The sequence below is a fragment of the Misgurnus anguillicaudatus genome, chromosome 14, assembly GCF_027580225.2.
Source record: "Misgurnus anguillicaudatus chromosome 14, ASM2758022v2, whole genome shotgun sequence".
Taxonomy (NCBI): domain Eukaryota; kingdom Metazoa; phylum Chordata; class Actinopteri; order Cypriniformes; family Cobitidae; genus Misgurnus; species Misgurnus anguillicaudatus.
In genome coordinates, this window is record NC_073350.2 from 9963002 (window position 1) to 9986424 (window position 23423).

General features: G+C 39.6%; 1 protein-coding gene across 1 annotated transcript in view; it reads right to left on the reverse strand.

Annotated features, from left to right (window-relative positions):
• LOC129427245 (protein NLRC3) overlaps window positions 1–23423 on the reverse strand; it is a 59696-nt gene that overhangs the window by 6049 nt on the left and 30224 nt on the right. The window contains exons 6-8 of the mRNA XM_073876476.1: window positions 22920–23093; window positions 18995–19168; window positions 18552–18725 (exon numbers count right to left, since the gene is read on the reverse strand). Of these exons, the coding sequence (XP_073732577.1) occupies window positions 18552–18725; window positions 18995–19168; window positions 22920–23093 (522 nt within the window). The remainder of the gene's footprint in view (window positions 1–18551; window positions 18726–18994; window positions 19169–22919; window positions 23094–23423) is intronic.

A 23423-nucleotide genomic window follows, 5' to 3' on the forward strand; every position in this document is an offset into this window, starting at 1 on the left:
GACAAACGCCACTCCTCATTTTTTACAGAACGCAACAAATCCATTCCTGTTATTACAGCCCACCAGTCACGCAATGTAAACAAACATGGTGGCGCGCTGAGTACACGGAGTCCTAGTTTTCCTCATCTACTTTGTACTTTGTGATCAACAAACAAAACAAAATAATACTTTAATGGGATTGATAAACCTGTGATGGTTTTCTGTGACGGGAAAGAAACGTAAGCCATCAACATCTAATAATTTCCGCGAGAGGCACTCGGTTGCTTGTTCTCCAGACAGCATCAAGCTTCTCATGCTAAAACATTGACCCCAGAGGATCTTATGAAAAACTTTACATTATTTTACTCAAAGTTAACGAAAATCGAGCGGGACCAAAACATTTTACAGCTGAACGCTGTGAAAATGTAAAGAGACGACGTCAAGTATAACCGCAGCAATGTGTTCTTAATATAACAAAGTAAGTGTTTTGGTTAATGCCATTAATGTTTATTTTTTTAATCATTGTATACCACAAGTCAACTAAATAAATATAAAATGGTAAAGATGAATGCACATTTATACATTGATTTAATAGATTTATAGCATTTTGAAATAAAAAACTGTCATGGATTTATTTTGTGGAAAAAAGAATTAGTTTTTATAATAAATCTTTGAAAATCAAGTCATGATTTGAATTTTTTATGTTTTTATAACCTAAAGATACTATGTGAAAGTTTGTAACAGAAAATAGTGGTTTTCATCTTGTCACTTTCTTGGTGTAGAAAACAGGTTTTTACCGAAATTTGTCAAAATGGATTTATTGCGTTTTGGAACCAAACTCTTCATATATATATATATATATATATATGCATACATACATACATACACAGTGCCCTTCATAAATATTGGGATATGTTATTGTATGTAAAACTACACTGCGACCATTTTGGTCGCATATGAGACCTTTTCAAATAATTTTTCCCTAATTTTTAATGGGTCGCAAATGTATCACTGATTATTTTTGTACCTACCTTATGTTTTAGGCAATATGCTATGATTTACTATGAGCATTTATTAATCAGAAATGTGTATTTTAAGAATACATTTTATAACGTGCTCTGAGCCTTCAACACGGTGAGCGTTCGCGTGTTTTCTGTTTCTCAATGAATTGGGTCAGTGCGACGCGAAGCAAGCAGTGTCACATTGTATCCTTCCATGTGTCTGAACTTGAGCAGAGTTTTACCATTAGAGGTCTTTACGGAATACTCGAGACCTGTGCGGTTCCGGGTTTATATTTTAAATGATCAGTCGCGTCGGGGTCAGTCCTAGTTTAATTACTTCGGGTCCCAAGTGATTCATATTTTGTGTAAAGCCCGAGTCGATCGGAGAACGGCCACGAGCGCTACCGTGCTAAGCTCGAGGACAGTTTCAGCATGCCTCTGGTTTCCATGGCGATCAACTGGCTCTTGTTCCACCACGCGCTGCATTTTCTTTCTCCCATTTTTTATAATCTTATTATTAATAAACCATATATTTTCTAAAAAGTTTGCACAGATATGGTAGAAAAAAGCAATGCTAAAGCATTGCACTGAATGAGCAAAGCTCAAACTGACTCAAGATATAAAAAACGCAAAGCTGTAAGTAGGCTTGCCGCGATAGTCGGTGAAACGGTGATAACCGGTGCTTCAGCCTCTCACCGGTTATATCACTTGCCCACCGCGACACCGTCTTTCACCGTCGTGTTGACATTTTCTAGTAATTAAAACATTTAGTTTAGTTATAGAGAGCAAACACTTACAACTGAATGTGTCTGTTGTCTGAATTCAGCGGGGCTGAACGCGCGTCACGTCACGGAGCAGCCGCAGGTGTCAGATTTCATTTATTTCTGTCAGAGTTTGAAAGGCGAGCTAACTGACCAGATGATGACAGAAGCCGCGTGCTTTGCTCGTTTTTGTTATAATATACATATATGATGTTTAATATAAGCGAGATCGTTTTGTTGTTGTGTTTTTCATCAAGAAAAATATTAAACCCATCATTCAAGCAGCGCTTTTATGGAGAAGTAGCCGGTTGCTCTGCTTGGGACTGGCGGGTTCTGTGAGAATTACCTGCGCACATTGACTCAAGCACTTTAGTAAACCAGCTGTTTCACTCGCATTGCATGCAAATTCATAGGCAATTTAATGCAGCTTACGCAAGCGCTGCATTTAAACAGTTGCGTAATTCAAAAGTGAAAGTAAAATGTGCACGTCTGCCTGCGCATTTATAAGCCCCTCCCCCTCGGTGATACCGGGATCACCGAGTTTGTGACGCGCCGATTAACCGGTGGGAAAATTACGTCACCACGGCAACCCTTGCTGTAAGTCACCTGTCACCTGTCTACGCAAGTAGACTTTTAAATCTGAAATAATGAGTGAATTAAACTTTTTTAGACATAGAAAGATAGAGCAGAAGCAGTAAAAGTGCCTATCTAATAGAAATTATAACCATCATAACACCAGTCACATTTATAATAGGCTGCGTTTACACTTGGCATTAACATGCGACCTGCTGTATCCGGATGTTGTCCACATACACATTGAAAAGACAAGTCTAAATGCAACTGTGATCGGAATGTTATCCGATCTGTGTTCTTCTTCGCTGCTCTGAATGCAAACACCAGGAAGTTACCTCATGCGTGACGCAACCACTGTTTACTTAGAGCGGGAAAGAAATGAAATCATGCAGCCATATGTCCGCTGTTTGTTAGTATTTCAGACTAATAAAACAAAACATCGACATGTCTCAACGGAATCCGCGCCCGCAGATTTTGGCGGAGTACTCAACGGAGTTAATGCCCGTGATTGACAAGCACACATACCCCGCGGTTGAGCACGTTTGCAAGAAGTACACATACATAGCCTCGCGCGTTTGTGAGCAGCATTGATATGTACATAAACCCTGCGTGTGCTGTTTGCTGTGATTGTTTTTAATGATAAGAGCATGAACCGTTTGATATTTGAGATTAAATAAAACTTACCACTGAGTTTTACCGCAGATCTTACTTGTCTCTGTCGTCTATGTGACGCGACAGTCAGCACAGCACATAATTTCAAATCCGTAAACAAGACGAAGTTATGTTTAATATAAAGTTTACATTGCGTTGTAAAAATGATGAAATTATCTTCATACGTGCTTAATTCATAATGAGAACGTTTACACAAGCTTTTTTATTCTGCTATAATATAATATATGTCATTTTATATAGGCTACAAACTATCATGCTATCTTGACATGCACATTATCTTGTTCATGTTGGTCCAGTTTAATTCAGAGGACTCATTGGTTTGGTGTATTCATTTTAATTGTAAGCCTTTAAAAAGTAATTATTTTAGATGCAATTTTGTAATATTTAATAGCTTAAATTGTCTAATTTCTTCTAAAAACATTTAAAATCATCCCACAGAATTCCACAGATTTTTCAAATTATTCTAAAACTAAAATACCCTTTCAGTGTACAGTGTTAGATTTGTGGCTCGTTTTCTCTTAGGAAAAATAAATAATACTGTCAAATGTCTTTCAGATAATAAAAATACCCTAGTTCACTGTATGTATTTGTTCATGTTTTATACAGGAATAAGTCTGAAGCACACCATAAAACCGTTATATCCATTCATATAGGACTAGTAGTATGTATAGCTGTATATTTTACAGATATACACCCAGGTATCAGATCGGTACTCGGTATCGGCCGATACCCTGAGCCCAGGTATCGGAATCGGTATCGGGAAGAGAAAATGGTATCGGAACATCTCTAATTAAAATTACCAGGAAACATAACTAACAACAGTTTAAAATATAAATATACATATAAGTTCAGGCAGAGCCAAAAGACGTTATTAAGGCAGAATAAAAAAGTGGAGTATATTCACCCTAATGTTTCACACAGATTTTGTTGTTGATGAAAAGCATGCAGGTGAAAGTCTAAGTTCAGGTAAAGTTACACCGGCTGAAAAATCCATCTGCAGTGCGGAAGCTGCAGATAAGACTTTTAAAGATAAGGCATTTAAAGCTAAAAAACGCTTAAAATGTGAATATCACGTTTTTTTGGGTTTGCTAGTGTAGCGGTAGGCTCATAAGGGAGAACATTTTAAGATGTAGCTGACTACTCCTCCCTGTACAACAGGGAAATAATAAAATATAAATCAATAATATTGAAAAGGCTCACAGGAACACTGCTTCACAAGAAGGGGTCTCGAGACGTGGATACCAAAAATACAAAACTTTATTATAATGAAACAGGAATATTAAAATCAGTTGTGTACGATGGCATCAGGCTAGAAGATCTAAAAGTTACTAAAAAGGAGACCGAGGCATGCCTATGGTAGTCCAAACGAATTAAGGAGACGTTTTCAATGCCAGAGCCTGTAGGTTCCAACACTGTGAAATCCCCCGCCTGTATGTCATTTGGTGGAGATGACAACAACCGCCCCATAAAGCCCTGGGCAAGTGGCTGAGTGTCCTTAGCTACCTGGCACCGATCACACTCTTGGCACCAACGTGCGACGTCAGAGGATAACCCAGGCCAATAACACCTCAGTCTTACTAACTCAAGGGTACCCTTCCTGCCCTGATGGCCATGTTGCTCGTGCAACTGCTTTAGCACCTCTGGCCTCAAGGCAGTGGGCAATACCACTTGCAACACCTCTTCCTTACCCTTAGGGCAAAAAACCCGGCGATAAAGCGTCCCCTCCTGCTCTATCAACCGATCCCATTGACGGAGTAATGTCAAACCTGCCTTAGTCATTTTGCGCCTTTCATCAGGGCCTGGCCAAGCACCCAGTCTCCAAAATCGCAGCACCTCCTGAATAACTGGGTCAGCTGCCTGCAACAAACCCAACTCTCCAACCGAATAGCCAGGTAGTGTGGAAACTTCACATTGAGTCGCAATCGCAGCTAAATCCAGCCCAGCCACTTGCTGCAGAACCTCTGGGACTGCCGTGCCAAGAGCCACCTGGTCCAAAACACTAGGATCCACATGATCCCGCCGTGACAGGGCACCTGCATTTTTATTGCTTTTCCCGGAGTGGTACTTGATATAAAAATCAAAGGCCGCTAACTGTGAGACCCAACGCTGCTCCGTTGCACCCAGCTTTGCAGAGGCCAGCTGGCTAAGGATTATTATCTGTAAACACCACACACTTGTTACCCAACAAATACTCACAGAATTTCTCTGTCATGGCCCACTTGAGCGCCACAAACTCCAACTTCATAGAACTGTAGTTGGACATGTTACGCTCAGTGGGCCTTAGACTGCAGCTGGCATATGCCACTGGTCTTCCCTTACCTTCACATTCCTGAGAAAGCACCGCCCCGTAACCCTGATGGCTGGCGTCTACCTCCAGGATGAAGGGTTTAGAGAAATCTGCATACGCGAGTACTGGAGCGGTGGTAAGTTTTTCCTTTAACCCCTCAAAGCCCTCCTGACACTCTTGGCTCTAGGCACTTGCAAAACTCTTTCCTGTCTGTTTACCCTTTACCCCAGCAAACTCCCCTACCAACTTATGCAGAGGGGCAGCCAATTTGGCAAACCCCGCTACAAAACGCTGGTAATAGCTGTAACTCGGTATAACTCGGTAACATTCGAAGGCCACTGGGCCACTGCCTCAATCTTACCGGGGTCAGTTGCCACTCCACTAGAAGAGATAACATGGCCCAGGTACTGCACCCTTTGTTGAAGGAAGGCACACTTCCCCAACTTGGCCTTTAGCCCCTCTCGTTCCAGACGCCCAGAACAACCTCCAACCTCTCCAAATGCTGAGCAATAGAAGAGGAGAACACCACAATATCGTCAAGATATAACAATAAAGACTGACACTGTTGGTCCCCGAATAACCTCTCCATGAGTCGCTGGAAGGTAGAGGGGGCATTGCACAAACCAAATGGCATCCTGTTCCATTCGAATAGGCCAAATGGGGTGCTAAAAGCTCTCTTAGGTTTATCGTTCTTCACAACAGGAACCTGATTGTAACCACTTGCCAGGTCCATGGTGAAGAACCACCGGGCCTCCGTCAACGCATCCAGCGATTGATTACCTGAATCCGAGGTAAGGGAACCTTGTCTTGGCATTAACCTGACGGTAGTCAACGTGGCAGGGTCATAAGGGAGAACATTTTAAGATGTAGTGACTACGCCACCCTGTACAACAGGGAAATAATAAAATATAAATTAATAATATTGAAAAGGCTCACAGGAACACTGCTTCACAAGAAGAGGTCTCGAGACGTGGATACTAAAAATACAAAACTTTATTATAACGAAACAGGAATATTAAAATCAGTTGTTTACGATGGCATCAGGCTAGAAGATCAAAAAGTTACTATAAAGGAGACCAAGGCATGCCTATGGTAGTCCAAACGAATTAAGGAGCACACAGCCCCAGTATCACTGCAATCTTAAACACCCGGTGCTCCACTCTCACCACACTACACACACAGGCATCAATGGTGAACACACTGCACTCCGGAAGTCCCACCACTGTACTCGAGGCCTACAGATGGACAGCCGGCAGCCTCGACTCCTGTAACAAAGGAAGAATGAACCAAAAAAACTAATTTAGTATGAGAAACCTAAATAAAATACACAATAAAGAAAAGATTTTCAAAAGAAAACTACTAAACCACAAAATAACCCAGCCACGGAAATGAGGTCTTAGCAGAATGAAGGAGTAAACTTCCAAAATCATGGCAATTATCAAATGCTAGACCACATACCAAATAAGTAACTGGGGCAGATACATAAAGAAACAAATGAAATTCAATACACATAAACCTAATAAACAAAATAAGACAAGTAAAATAAACCAAAACTAAGTAAAAACCACAAAAAAATCAAAACAAATAAGTATTAAACAAAAGAACCACAAAAGCTACCTGCATTAAGATCAAAGTCCAGGCAACCGAGGAAATACACTTCAAGTTCAGACTAATGGTGCAGGACAATTTACAAACAAAGCAGGTAGAAACATAAGAAATACCAATAAATGAATAAACAAATGTAACCAACAAAAGACCTAATTACACATTTATTCGACTGGCTTTAGCCGAAGCTTTAGCGTCCACTCTATCCCCACCCGTCACGTAACGTTGATGCAAACAGCTTAAAGTTGCATCGTAGAAACAAATCACAGACAAAGCAGCAGCATCATCATAATCATAAACGGTTGCCGGCTAATTATAGTCCCAAATCCAAATATTCCTCCTACAGGAAATTAATTAAAATGATTTCCAGCCTCATTAGACATGTTCCAGTGCAATAAAACTACACGTACCTTAAACGTCACTGCGATAGCGCACACACCCAATTGCAGCAGCCGGCACAAGTTTAAACAGGAGAACACACAGGAGAAGCCACAAATAGTAATCATTCACGAGCCATCCAAGAGTAGCACATGTTTAGACATTTATTTCAAGTCACACATCCAATAAGCGATAAGCTACAAAACACATACCTGCAAACCAAACACGTACCTTAATATGTCTTCACTGATCACGCAAGCGCACGCAAGGGCGGCGGCCGGCACGAGATTACGCAGGGGAATGTTAGATACAGGAACAGTCACAAATAGTAGACCTGTTTGACTCGTGACTCACTCGGATCTTTCACCCGGATCTTTAAATTAACTCACGAGTCGCTAGTCTCTAGTATCATTAACCCGGAAGTTGAGTCCTACTACAATTCAATGTAAAACCATAAACAGCGCCACAACACACACAAACCTCTTGCAACATTATTGATGAGACTTCGCTCGCTCTACAGATCCACTCGTAACCAGACGATATGCGCGAGAACTGACCATAGACAGTAAAAGAAAGGAACTGACCCGAGATTCTCACTCAGAGCCGGAAACACTGCAAACTCGAGAGACCTGCTGAGCCGCCCGAGCCGTGAACTGACCCGAGATTCTCACTCACATTGCGGACTCGAGAGAAATGCGAATCTGCAATGTTTCCGGCTCTGACTCGAGAATCTCTCAAGTCTCAACCTGTAACCGGCTGATCCGCGTGAACCATCTCTCGAGTCAGAGCCGGAAACACTGCAGATTCGCAGATCTGCTGGAAACATTGCAGACTCGAGACCCTCCGGCTCTGACCCATTGTCTAACCATAACATAGTAGGAAGACTCACCATTTCAGATGTGGTATTGAAGTTTATGAAAAATAAACCCCTTTTCAATGTTTTTAAACTTGACTTAAACATTTTTATAGAATGTATTTCCGGGATAAAGGGTAAATCAGCATCAAAATGTATGCAATACTTAACTGATTTAACGTAATTAATTTAACTGATAAATAAAAAAACGAAATATATTTCAGATGTGGTATTTTTTAGTCTGCCATATTACCGGCTTTACTATGACAGCAGTTTTCTGCAGTGTTTCAGTTCCATGGTCTGCAAGTGTGCAATGTTACCGGCTCTGAGTCGTGCGGTTCAGCCGGTTACAAGTCGGTCTGTACTGAGTTTCCTTGGTGATTTAGCAATACTGACTCAAGTGACTCACACAACACAGATCACTTTAGTGAGTGACTCACAATAACCCGGATCCTTAAAAGGAGTCGAGTTTGCCAGGCCTAACAAATAGTGATCAAACACAAACAATCCAGGAGCTATAAATCAAGTGTTTAGAGTGATGTTTACCTCAAGTCATACAGGGATAAGCGGTGAGCTGCACAACACATACCTGCAAACGGAAACAGGGCAAATACAGAAGCGGAAAGAGCGAACCGGAAGGGGCGATCCCTGGCAATGACGCGCGGAAGGGCTTCGACATACAAGCGGCATCTTACGAACCTGCTTATATCAGGGTACGTGATATCTAATTAGACCACTTGTACAGCTGTAGCAAATCAAAAAAGTATAATAGAAAGGACATCCTACTACACTAGTTATTCTCTGCTGTTGGTTTCTCCGTAGCACTGTGCAATACGGGATTGCGGTTAGCGCGACAACCCTAAATCATGTGGCTAAAGACAGCTGTACCCATTTTGATTGACACACATCCGGATACAGAAGCCACTTTGATGTGGACAAATGTAAACGCGCTGTGTCCTGATATACTGATGATCCGATCTGCGTGATCGGATCCCCGAGACCGCATGCCAACGCAAAGTGCAAACCCAGCCACAGACCTGCCCTGTCTATTAATATCCTATACTTGTATATATTGACTTTGAATATAAAGGGGTCATCTAATTGCTTCATATATTATATCAGTGCAAAAATAGTAGTGTTTTGTGGTGCTTTGACAAACAGTGTCAGCTTTGTTCAAAGAATGTTTGGGGTGGTTAGATTAATGAACTATAATGTGAAATTAATATTAATGTTCAATAAATCAAAGTATTGTGTTGTGTCACACGAGTAGTATATATGGGACCTGTATCGGTCAAAATATGATTGATTTATGACCCTCCATGACAGGGGGCGGGACTCTCAATCAAAATATTTAAATATTTAATATATTCCATACACGTGCACAGTTCAAGCAATCCTCTATGCCATAACCTTCGGCGCCGTCAATACTACTTTCTTTAGACTAAAGGGTATTTATTTTAACCTAAATAAAAGTTTATTTTTTGTTTATGTTTGTTTAAGAGAAAAATACACGAGTAAGAACATCTGATGAATTTACAAAAATCTCATACACAAGTTGACACTAGCGAAGAAAAAAACTATGAACAACGTATGAAAAGACAAAAGTCTGAAGGATGCCTAAAGAAAACACAACTTAGAACATCTGATGAATTTACAAATCTCAGACATAAGTTGACACTAGCGAAGAAAAACTATGAACAAATGTATGAAAAAAAAAGGTTTGCCTAAGAAAAAACACACGACTAGGAACATCAGTAACAAACCATAGGTAAATATAATTTCATGTTTGCTTATTACGCAATGATACATGCTAACCTAAGTTGAACCTAACCACACATGCTGACCAGGGGCTGCTCCGCTTCATAAAGGTCCTGCCATTGATCATTTGGGGCCCCTACCACTTGATAACCACGCGCGCGCACACACACATACGCACACACACTCACAGCCTCTCACACTCACACCCTACGCCACAAGCGCATAAACACACGAATACATAAACAGACACAAACACACACACAAGTTTATTTTTAAAACCACAGATATGTGTGTGCATGTGCTTATTGCCCTAAGCAATAACGTGTTTTAATCAGAGACTTGGTTAAAGAATTCCCTAAATCTAAATAAACCTTTTATTTTGTCAGAGCGGACAGAATTACATTTATCAAGTTTATTTTAAAACAACAGATATGAACACGCACCCGGTTCGTTCTCTGTCACCACCGGTGATCGACCTTTAAAGTGCCCATATTATGAAAAACTCACTTTTTCTGGGTTTTGGGGTGTTCATTTGTGTCACTGATGCTCCCACACGCATACAAACTATGAAAAAAATTAATCCATGCTTTTTAGAGTGAGATACAGGTTTCTGAATGTCCTCTGCCTAGAGTCTCAGATTACACGGTTTCAAACTCAACTCCGTTGTTAAGTAACAAACCGTTTCGTCACATTGGATATTATGGATTATACTCCCGCCTACTTTTAAAAACAAAGTTTTAACACGTGGTTATTGGAACCCGGAGTACTCTTATATACAGTGTGTTACGACGCAAATAATCGCCTACAATCTAAAGGGATAGTTCGGCTAAAAACGATATTAAACCCATGATTTACTCATCCATCGTTTATGAGACAAGCACATTTTCGGATATTTTAGAAAATATTTTAGATCTTTCAGTTGATTAAATGTAATGTTACGGGGTCCACCCATAGTCCACGACCATTAAGTCCAAAAAAAGTGCATCCATCCTTCATAAATTAAATCCAAACGGCTCCAGGATGATAAACAAATGTCTTCTGAGGGTAATCCGTGCGGTGTTGTGGTAAAAATATCCATATTTAAAATTTTATTAACGTAATTAACTACCTTCCGGTAGTGCCGCCATCTTAGTCTCATCCGCATTCAGGATGAGAGCTTATGCAACGTACGGAGGTTTCTCTACTGCTGCTCTGTGCCCCCGCCCTCCGAATTTGTCATACGTCACTAAGAAAAGTGCGTTAGGCGCTGGTGCTCCACCTAAAATCTAAAATAATCCTTTCACTTTTTGTCAATGTGGGCTGAATTACATTTATTTTACCAACACAAAGTTTTAGGAACAATATGGTCCGCTGAACACCACCGCTGTTCAGACACACTGGGGGACTGCAGCGTGGGTGATAACGGATGGTGAGAATGAGAGACTCTCCTAAAAACTGCCCGTCCAGAAACTGAAAGCCCAAAACAACAACCTTTTTTTCACATCAATAAATATGACGAGCACTCGCAAGACAAAAAACACGCACTGGAATACCATGTTCAAGAAACCTTTTATTTTGACAATGCGTACCTTGTTACATTTATCGTAAATACACATGTACACACTTGGATGTTAGGTGACATTAATGAAATCAAACCAGAAGAGGGGCTGAAATGTCTTAAAACTTTTAAAAGGTTCTTAACGTCAGATATAAGAGCGCATCAGCGTACGTTCTCTGGCAACGTTGGTGCGCGTATTTACATGTTTTAATCAGAGACTTGATAAAAGAAATCCCTAAATCTAAAATAAACCCTTATTTTGCCAGACCGGACAGAATAACATTTATTAAGTTTATTTTAAAACGGCAGATGAACATGCATCCGCGTATGTTTTCTATTGTACCCGCCGGAGCGCGATCTGTAATGGCGTGAACAGAATATTGTGCATGAAAAGATTAAACTTTTATTTAGTTTAAAATAAATAGACTTTGGTCTAAAGAATTGTAGGCCTCCGGTGGTTTGGCACAATTCATTGCTATACACGTACTGAATATTTCATTAAATAAATTTGTGATGTTACTAAAATAACAAATCTAAATCTAAAATAAACCTTTTACTTTTTGTCAGAGTGGACCATGTTACATTTTACCAACACGGTTTTAAAAGACACTAGTTTACAATCCGCCCCTGCTGTGAATTATCTCACACACACACACACACACACACAGACGCTCACAGATCAAGATGTAAGTTGACTGAACAGAAAAATAGCGTATAGTTGAAAAGATAATAGCAGATTTAAGTTTAAGCAGATACAACTAAAATATTTGATTCTTGTGTGACTTTAAAGAAGCTTTTGACAAAACAAACGTTTATATCAAGCTGTATTTGTAATAAAATGCATGCTGCCAGTTCACCTAAAGTCTAAAATAATACTTTATTTTTGTCAGAGCAGACAATATAAGATTCGTTGTATAATATACACATATTCACACATGGTTTTAAGAAGCCAATAATAAAAACAAACCCTGAAGATGAGATGAAAATGTCTTTAATCGTTTAAAAGTTTCTTAACGGAATATATGAACGTGCACCCGACGCATTCTCTGTCACCGCCGGTGATCGACCTTTAATGCGCGTGAACAATAGATTGCGGTGCATGAACAGTTTCACGGACTTCTTGATGCGAATAAACTTTTATTTAGGTTAAAATAAATACCCTTTAGTCTAAAGAAAGTAGTATTGACGGCGCCGAAGGTTATGACATAGAGGATTGCTTAAACTATACACGTATATGGAATATATTAAGTATTTATGATGTTACACTCAAAAGTTTTAATCAGAAACTTGGTTCAAGAATTCCCTAAATCTAAAATAAATCTTTACTTTTTGTCAACGTGGGGTGTATTACATTTTATTTTACCAGCATAGAGTTTTAGAAATCTTTACTCATTTACAAGGACACCCTGTTGAGAGTCATGCTGGGGGCTGAGGGCTGGTGAGAACAGAGGGGGAGAGAGATCTGAGAGAGATCGCTGACAGTCCAGAAACTGGACAGTCTAAAACAATAAACTTTTTTGACAGCAATAAACATGACAACATTCGCGTGACAAAAAACACACACGCACAGAGGAAAAACAACAAGTTGATTGACAGCTCCGGACAGCCGCTGTCTAAGGCATAAAACACGACAGTCCAGAAACTGGACAGCTTGTGCAGCTTTTGATTGATAGTCCCGCCCCCTGTCATAGAGGGTCATAAATCAATCATATTTTGACCGATACAGGTCCCATATATACTACTCGTGTGACACAACACAATACTTTGATTTATTAAACATTAATATTAATTTCACATTATAGTTCATTAATCTAACCACCCCAAACATTCTTTGAACAAAGCTGACACTGTTTGTCAAAGCACCACAAAACACTACTATTTTTGCACTGATATAATATATGAAGCAATTAGATGACCCCTTTATATTCAAAGTCAATATATACAAGTATAGGATATTAATAGACAGGGCAGGTCTATGGCTGGGTTTACACTTTGCATTAACATGCGATCTCGGGGATCCGATCACGCAGATCGGATCATCAGTATATCAGGACACAGCGCGTTTACATTTGTCCACATCAAAGTGGCTTCTGTATCCGGATGTGTGTCAATCAAAATGGGTACAGCTGTCTTTAGCCACATGATTTAGGGTTGTCGCGCTAACCGCAATCCCGTATTGTACAGTGCTACGGAGAAACCAACAGCAGAGAATAACTAGTGTAGTAGGATGTCCTTTCTATTAAACTTTTTTGATTTGCTACAGCTGTACAAGTGGTCTAATTAGATATCACGTACCCTGATATAAGCAGGTTCGTAAGATGCCGCTTGTATGTCGAAGCCCTTCCGTGCGTCATTGCCAGGGATCGCCCCTTCCGGTTCGCTCTTTCCGCTTCTGTATTTGCCCTGTTTCCGTTTGCAGGTATGTGTTGTGCAGCTCACCGCTTATCCCTGTATGACTTGAGGTAAACATCACTCTAAACACTTGATTTATAGCTCCTGGATTGTTCGTGTTTGATCACTATTTGTTAGGCCTGGCAAACTCGACTCCTTTTAGGATCCGGGTTATTGTGAGTCACTCACTAAAGTGATCTGTGTTGTGTGAGTCACTTGAGTCAGTATTGCTAAATCACCAAGGAAACTCAGTACAGACCGACTTGTAACCGGCTGAACCGCACGACTCAGAGCCGGTAACATTGCACACTTGCAGACCATGGAACTGAAACACTGCAGAAAACTGTTGTCATAGTAAAGCCGGTAATATGGCAGACTAAAAAATACCACATCTGAAATATATTTCGTTTTTTTTATTTATCAGTTAAATAGGGCTGCACGATAAATCGCATGCGATACCACGCGCATCACGTCAGTAATGCCGGTTCCTTGATTAGTATTAAATCGCCATCAGCTGTTTTCAGATGGCACGACATTAACTGCACAGAGCCGTAGTTCCCTGACAACTCGCAGGCGATACGTCCGCGATAATTAATGCAAAATTGCCCCGATTGTCAGGGAACTACGGCTCTGTGCAGTTAAAGCTGCTCCATCTGAAAACAGCTGATGGCGATTAAATACTAATCAAGGAACCGGCATTACTGACGAGATGTGCGTGACAAACACATGCGATTTATCGTGCAGCCCTACAGTTAAATTAATTACGTTAAATCAGTTAAGTATTGCATACATTTTGATGCTGATTTACCCTTTAATCCAGAAATACATTCTATAAAAATGTTTAAGTCAAGTTTAAAAACATTGAAAAGGGGTTTATTTTTCATAAACTTCGATACCACATCTGAAATGGTGAGTCTTCCTACTATGTTATGGTTAGACAATGGGTCAGAGCCGGAGGGTCTCGAGTCTGCAATGTTTCCGGCAGATCTGCGAATCTGCAGTGTTTCCGGCATTTCTCTCGAGTCCGCAATGTGAGTGAGAATCTCGGGTCAGTTCACGGCTCGGGCGGCTCAGCAGGTCTCTCGAGTTTGCAGTGTTTCCGGCTCTGAGTGAGAATCTCGGGTCAGTTCCTTTCTTTTACTGTCTATTGTCAGTTCTCGCGCATATCGTCTGGTTACGAGTGGATCTGTAGAGCGAGCGAAGTCTCATCAATAATGTTGCAAGAGGTTTGTGTGTGTTGTGGCGCTGTTTATGGTTTTACATTGAATTGTAGTAGGACTCAACTTCCGGGTCAATGATACTAGAGACTCGCGACTCGTGAGTTAATTTAAAGATCCGGGTGAAAGATCCGAGTGAGTCACGAGTCAAACAGGTCTACTATTTGTGACTGTTCCTGTATCTAACATTCCCCTGCGTAATCTCGTGCCGGCCGCCGCCCTTGCGTGCGCGTGCGTGATCAGTGAAGACATATTAAGGTACGTGTTTGGTTTGCAGGTATGTGTTTTGTAGCTTATCGCTTATTGGATGTGTGACTTGAAATAAATGTCTAAACATGTGCTACTCTTGGATGGCTCGTGAATGATTACTATTTGTGGCTTCTCCTGTGTGTTCTCCTGTTTAAACTTGTGCCGGCTGCTGCGATTGGGTGTGTGCACTATCGCAGTGACGTTTAAGGTACGTGTAGTTTTATTGCACTGGAACATGTCTAATGAGGCTGGAAATCATTTTAATTAATTTCCTGTAGGAGGAATATTTGGATTTGGGACTATGATTAGCCGGCAACCGTTTATGATTATGATGATGCTGCTGCTTTGTCTGTGATTTGTTTCTATGATGCAACTTTAAGCTGTTTGCATCAACGTTACGTGACGGGTGGGGATAGAGTGGACGCTAAAGCGTCGGCTAAAGCCAGTCGAATAAATGTGTAATTAGGTCTTTTGTTGGTTACATTTGTTTATTCATTTATTTGTATTTCTTATGTTTCTACCTGCTTTGTTTGTAAATTGTCCTGCACCAATAGTCTGAACTTGAAGTGTATTTCCTCGGTTGCCTGGACTTTGATCTTAATGCAGGTAGCTTTTGTGGTTCTTTTGTTTAATACTTATTTGTTTTGATTTTTTTGTGGTATTTACTTAGTTTTGGTTTATTTTACTTGTCTTATTTTGTTTATTAGGTTTATGTGTATTGAATTTCATTTGTTTCTTTATGTATCTGCCCCAGTTACTTATTTGGTATGTGGTCTAGCATTTGATAATTGCCGTGATTTTGGAAGTTTACTCCTTCATTCTGCTAAGACCTCATTTCCGTGGCTGGGTTATTTTGTGGTTTAGTAGTTTTCTTTTGAAAATCTTTTCTTTATTGTGTATTTTATTTAGGTTTCTCATACTAAATTAGTTTTTTTGGTTCATTCTTCCTTTGTTACAGGAGTCGAGGCTGCCGGCTGTCCATCTGTAGGCCTCGAGTACAGTGGTGGGACTTCCGGAGTGCAGTGTGTTCACCATTGATGCCTGTGTGTGTAGTGTGGTGAGAGTGGAGCACCGGGTGTTTAAGATTGCAGTGATACTGGGGCTGTGTGCTCCTTAATTCGTTTGGACTACCATAGGCATGCCTTGGTCTCCTTTATAGTAACTTTTAGATATTCTAGCCTGATGCCATCGTAAACAACTGATTTTAATATTCCTGTTTCGTTATAATAAAGTTTTGTATTTTTAGTATCCACGTCTCGAGACCTCTTCTTGTGAAGCAGTGTTCCTGTGAGCCTTTTCAATATTATTGATTTATATTTTATTATTTCCCTGGTGTACATGGTGGTGTAGTCAACTACATCTTAAAATATTCTCCCTTATGACCCTGCCGCGTTGACTACTGTCAGGTTAATGCCAAGACAAGGCGGGACGCGTTTCCCTTACCTCGGATTCAGGAGTCGCTGGATGCGTTGACGGAGGCCCGGTGGTTCTTCACCATGGACCTGGCAAGTGGTTACAATCAGGTTCCTGTTGTGGAGAACGATAAACCTAAGACAGCTTTTTGCACCCCATTTGGCCTATTCGAATGGAACAGGATACCATTTGGTTTGTGCAATGCCCCCTCTACCTTCCAGCGACTCATGGAGAGGTTATTCGGGGACCAACAGTGTCAGTCTTTATTGTTATATCTTGACAATATTGTGGTGTTCTCCTCTTCTATTGCTCAGCATTTGGAGAGGTTGGAGGTTGTTCTGGGGCGCCTGGAACGAGAGGGGTTAAAGGCCAAGTTGGGGAAGTGTGCCTTCCTTCAACAAAGGGTGCAGTACCTGGGCCATGTTATCTCTTCTAGTGGAGTGGCAACTGACCCCGGTAAGATTGAGGCAGTGGCCCAGTGGCCTTCGAATGTTACCGAGTTATACCGAGTTACAGCTATTGCCGGCGTTTTGTAGCGGGGTTTGCCAAATTGGTTGCCCCTCTGCATAAGTTGGTAGGGGAGTTTGCTGGGGTAAAGGGTAAACAGACAGGAAAGAGTTTTGCAAGTGCCTAGAGCCAGGAGTGTCAGGAGGGCTTTGAAGGGTTAAAGGAAAAACTTACCACCGCTCCAGTACTCGCGTATGCAGATTTCTCTAAACCCTTCATCCTGGAGGTAGACACCAGCCATCAGGGTTTAGGGGCGGTGCTTTCTCAGGAATGTGAAGGTAAGGGAAGACCAGTGGCATTATGCCAGCTGCAGTCTAAGGCCCACTGAGCGTAACATGTCCAACTACAGTTCTATGAAGTTGGAGTTTGTGGCACTCACGTGGGCCATGACAGAGAAGATCTGTGAGTATTTGTTGGGTAACAAGTGTGTGGTGCTTACAGATAATAATCCTAAATATAGCTAAAATAAATTGATTGCAACCGCTTATCATAAAAAATGAGTAAATTCAATTAATAATTTTCATCAGTCATAAATACATAATTTAAAAGAAGTAGCATAATTAAATAGGGCTGAAATTACTAAACTTTTTTGTACTAACTAAATAAAATTGATTAAGTTCAATGATTTTTTTTGTTTAAATGTAGCTTAAATAAATTGATTGCAACTGCTTACCTTAAACAATTTGAGTAAATTGAATGAATAATTTTTTTTTCAGTGTATCAGTCATACTTCCATACCTGCGCTTCACACTCCTGTGCAGTAGGTGGTGGTAAAATGCACATTTAAACCCGTTTGCCAACCGCCATAAAACTCTTAAAGATGAAGAAGCTGCAATGTAGGCTGCTCGTGAACATGCACTCAAGCGACCAAGTAGGAGAAAAACTTGTTGAATAAAGTAGTTTTTTTTTCATTGCGCACAATAGTGTTCTTGTCACTTCATAATATTCTGATTGAACCACTGATGGCACATTTTTGCCAATGTTTAATATTATTTTCTGGGATGGAACAGTGTTGAATAGCAGTCTACACGTTTGGAACTATCCCTTTAAAGTAACAGTTCATCCGTGCAACGAAATCTCGCAAGATTAAAACGTCACAAAATTTTTGTGGAGGTGAAATGCTGTCTCGTGATATCAGCATAAAATTGAGTTTGTGGAAAAACCTTTAACAGTGTATGCATTATATTCGGTATTTTACTGCATGTGCTACAGTTCTGGTCCCCAACTTTACATGATTGTTAAAGTTCATGAACTGAACACATCTGTCAGTGGTAGAGAGATCAACACTGCTTGCAGCTTTAATTTAATTATGTATTTCGTTACTGTAATATCAGTCAGTAGTGTAGGAATGTTTTAATATTTAATCTTACTCAAGTGTCTTCAGTTTACAGTCAGGATTCTTCAGTCTAGCAGAGAGTTGCTTTACTCCTGAATCTCCAAGATTATTATAAGACAGATTCAGATGTCTCAGATATGATGGGTTTGGTATCAGAGCAAAACTAAGAGCTTCACAACCTTCATCTGTGATATAACAATGCTCCAACCTGAAGAGGACACAAACACACAGTTTGTTCACACCACAGATCAAACCTACAGTGAGTTGAATTTGTTTCTCTTCCTGTCATTTTTTTGTGTTTATGTACATTTTCATTTTATCTTTATTTATGTGTGTTTGAGTTTTACTGAAACACATCAGTAAGAATTAAAAGTAAATTAACTTCATTGTTATATTCTTATAAAATCAGATCCCTCTCATCAAACATCACAATCATCATTCCAAGTAATTTTTTATGTTTTACCATAATAATCTTACTTCAGTTTCTCCAGTTTATAGTGAGGTCTCTCCAGTCCAACAGAGATCAACTTCACTCCTGAATCTCCAAGATTATTCCAGGACAGATTCAGTTCTGTCAGGTGTGATGGGTTTGATTTCAGAGCTGAAGCCAGATCAGCACAACCTTTATATGTGACACCACAATAACACAACCTGTAGACAGAGACACACAGTTTGTTCAGACACAGATGTGATGAATGAAGTCTTCTCCAACCTACAGTCAGGCCCTGAACTAAAGCAGACATGAAGATCATCACAGTCATGATCAGTGTTAGAGAGCTGCCAGGAGAAGTAAAAATGTCGCTTATTAATTTTTCAGGCACTTACTACCAGTGATGGGACTAACACGTTACAAAGTAACGCATTACTGTAATTCCACTACTTTTAGCAGTAACGAGCAGGTAACGAAGTATTTTTTTAATCGGGTAACGCAATTACAGTTACTGAAATTTAAATGAGTTTGTTACTCGCGTTACTCTATTTTGTAAAAAATAACACTTGCAGACGAGACATTTCTGTGGTAGGCGGTGCAATGAATCATTAAACTTCATCATGGCTGACAGTGCATGTAGAATGAACATGAAAAATTGAAACGGGACAGCATACCTTTGTTTTAAAACTGTGCGCAAGTCATAATCCATCCGGTTTGTAAATTATCTTTGCCAAGCAATCCCAGTATGACATCAACTTGCATTTGTAGTCCACAAAAGCAAAAAATCTGAGAAATGTTAATATATTCTTAGATGTTTACATCGGCGTTCATGGAAGAGAACGATCCGCGATTGTTGTTTCGAGTAAAATATTCACACTGCACTGTACAACTGTTAAAATGTGTTAAAACTCCATAGTATGAGAGTGCGCATTTAGTTTCAGTTTCGGTTTCACTCGCTCCGTATCCGACAAAACAATCCACCCGCTCTGTGTCCGTCCGACAAAAAAATCCACGTACTCCAATTTCTGATTAACGTTAAATTTCAAACAATATATGACCAAACAGCGCACACCCGCCGCAAGCTTCACAAGCTGTGTCCCAATTCAAGGGCTGCGACCTGGTAAGCAACCTTAAAAGGTGAGCGGCGCTCTGTCTTTCAAGGTGGCAGCCTCAGAAGTCCGCGAAGAGAACTGAAATGAGACGGTCTAAGCTTCGGAAGACCCATAATTTGCATCACCTGCACGCGCACACCGCGCCTGTCAGCAGGACACAGCGGAGATGTATCTGACTTATTAAAATAAATATGGAATCAAAATAATAATAATTTATTTTAGAAAATATGACACAACTGTCTTCAAATTCTTAAAGAGACAGTACACAATTTTAACACATTATATATTTTCAATGTAAACATACAGAATATTTGTCTAAATGGTCTAAATGATATACATAAATAAACTAAGCTTACATATTAAGATAATTTCTAACAAAAATATTCAAAGGCTGAATCTAAAGTAAAATAGGCTTCTACAGTGTGTAAAATACATTTACATTTAAAAACAGACATAAAAGTAACTTAAAAGTTACTTTTCCTAGTAACTAATTACTTTTGATATACAGTAACCGGTAGAGTAATTCAATTACTTTTAAAAGAAGTAACTAGTAACTGTAACTAATTACTAATTTTCAGTAACTTGCCCAACACTGCTTACTACACAAAGGTTCACAAAAAAGTGAACAAAAAATCACAACAGAAACTTTCCTATTTGCATTTTATTTTTAGCTAATATAACATCTGACATGACTGTTGACGTTTACAGGTGCTGGTCACATAACTAGAATATCATCAAAAAGTTTATTTATTTTACTAATTCCATTTAAAAAGTTAATTTTGTATATTATATTCATTCGTTACACACAGACTGATATATTTCAAATGTTTCTTTCTTTTAATTTTGATTATATAATGGACAACTATGGAAATCCCAAATTCAGTATTTCAGAAAATTAGAATATAACTTAAGACCAATACAAAGAATTTTTAGAAATCTTGGCCAACTGAAAAGTATAAACACGAAAAGTATGAGAATGTACATCACTCACAGTTGCGGTTCTAAACAAATTTCACTAGGGGGACCAAGGAGGGGCCAGTGTTTCACCAGAGGGGCACATTAAAAAATGGCAAGAAATTATATTTAAAGATTATAGGGGTGGTTACAGGAATTAGTTTAAGACAGGACTAGGCCTTAGTTTAATTAGGAAATATAACAAGTTTTAACAAACATACCTTACTAAAAATATTACTTGTGTGCATTCTGAAGCATAACTAATGGCACTGATGTATTTTAAGATATGTCACGTGACCTTTTCTAAAGCCCTCCAACCGAAAAACATGTGAGCCTACTCAAGAAACTTTATGATATGCAAACTTTTATAAAGAAATGTTTATAAGTTTATATGTTTTAGTTTACATATAAACACACATTGCTAGACAGTTAGGGACCACAATCTACTCAATGTTTAAAATAAAATAATTTGTAAACATTTTTATAAGTAACATTTAATAATAATCCTCCAATTTTATGCATGTATATGTAAGAGCATAATTACAGCGCTTTTTACAATGTACTATTTAAAAAGTCAGCGAGATGTTGGTTTTGCCGGTTGTTGATGAGTAACAGCTGTGAATGATCACAACTCGCTTAAGCAGCCACGTCACAGGAGAACAAGTCAGCTAGAGTCCTTACCAATGCCCAAACCTGCATACACATTCACAACATTGGGAGATTGGGAACGAATTGAGACACTCGCCGAGCAGCACCTGCAGCCAGGTTGGGTGCGCTGCTTAAATTTGCCCATGAAGAACGTTGCGTCGCATTAGTTCAGCTTTTGGCGCTCGCATGTAAAATCAAAATAAGTTTATACTTTTTTATTTGGTCAGCACAGGGTGGCCACAGGGGTGGCATGCTACAGAGGCACGGGCCACCCTTGGCCTCCGTGTAGAACCGCCACTGATCCCTCAATACTTAGTATGGGCTTTTTTGCCTTAATTACTGCAGCAATGGAGTCCAAGCATAAAGTGCTCTATAACTTCCTGGTATACGGCTATGTTGACCTTGGACCTTAGAAAACACAGTAGACCAACACCAGCAGATGACATGGCACCTCAAACCATCACTGACTGTTGAAACTTTACACTGGACCTCAACCAACGTGAATTGTGCTCCTCTCTTCCTCCAGACGATCTTTTCTGAGATACTAAATTTAGAATTTCCCTTAGTTTGTCAGTTATAATCATCAAAATTAAAAGAAAAAAAACATGAAATATATGAATCTGTGTTTAATAAATTAATATAATATAAAAGTTTCACTTCTTGAATGGAATTAGTGAAATAAATCAACTTTTTTTTAAATTATATGACCAGCACCTGTACATGAAAAGTCGGGTACTCAGAGGAACACACTTTGAAAATACTGCTACATTTTAATTATTTCACTGTCATGTGAGAGAGGTGCTGTCGAGGTGCTGCATGCAACGAGAGAGAGAGAGAGAGTCAGAGACACAGAGAGAGAGAAGCTCGCTGAGTGCTCGCAACAATGAATTAAGCAGTTTTAAATAGTAAAATGTAAATGGTAATCATGAAAAATCTACTTGTGGCAGTCAGGTTTGAGCCTGTGGCATGCTGCCACAAATAAATAAATCTATAAGAAACACTGCTGACTTTGTAAATAAGCAATAAGCTGTTTGATGAACATTACACTATTTCTTTCTCATTGTTGGGGGTATTTCTGTATTAAGGCTGTGTCCGAAATAGCCCTCTATACCCTCATTCACTATTCCCTGCATTAGTCCACTAATATAGTTAACTCGAAGGCGTTAATAAAAATGAGTGAGTAAATTCAGACACTTGAGCTCGCCAGAAGTGCTGTGGGTAAGAGGATCAGAGAAAAGAGAGTTTCATTTAATCTTACTCAAGTGTTTTCAGTTTACAGTCAGGATCCCTCAGAACAGTAGAGAGCAGCTTTACTCCTGAATCTTTTATATTATTATAAGACAGGTCCAGATGTCTCAGGTGTGATGGGTTTGATGCCAGAGCTGAAGTCAGAGCAACACAACCCTCAACTGAGAAATAACAATGATCCAACCTGTAGAGAACAGACACACACAGTCTGTTAAAGGACAAGTTCGGTATTTTAGACTTAAAGCCCTGTTTTCAGATTGTTTATGATGAAATAGAACGGTTTTGACTGAAATTTGGACATATGATGCTGGCCCGAGAATTTTCGGGTGTTTGTTCTATCACCTCCCACCTCTACAATGGTGGCTCTATAGGTGCACTGAAACAATCCTTCCTAAAATGCATTTTTAAACTTTCGTTTACAAAGACGTGAAACTCACCGAGTGGTCAGGGGTGTTCACTGATATGCTCACACAAAAATCGTTGCAAAAAATGCTTTCATCATAAACAATCTGAA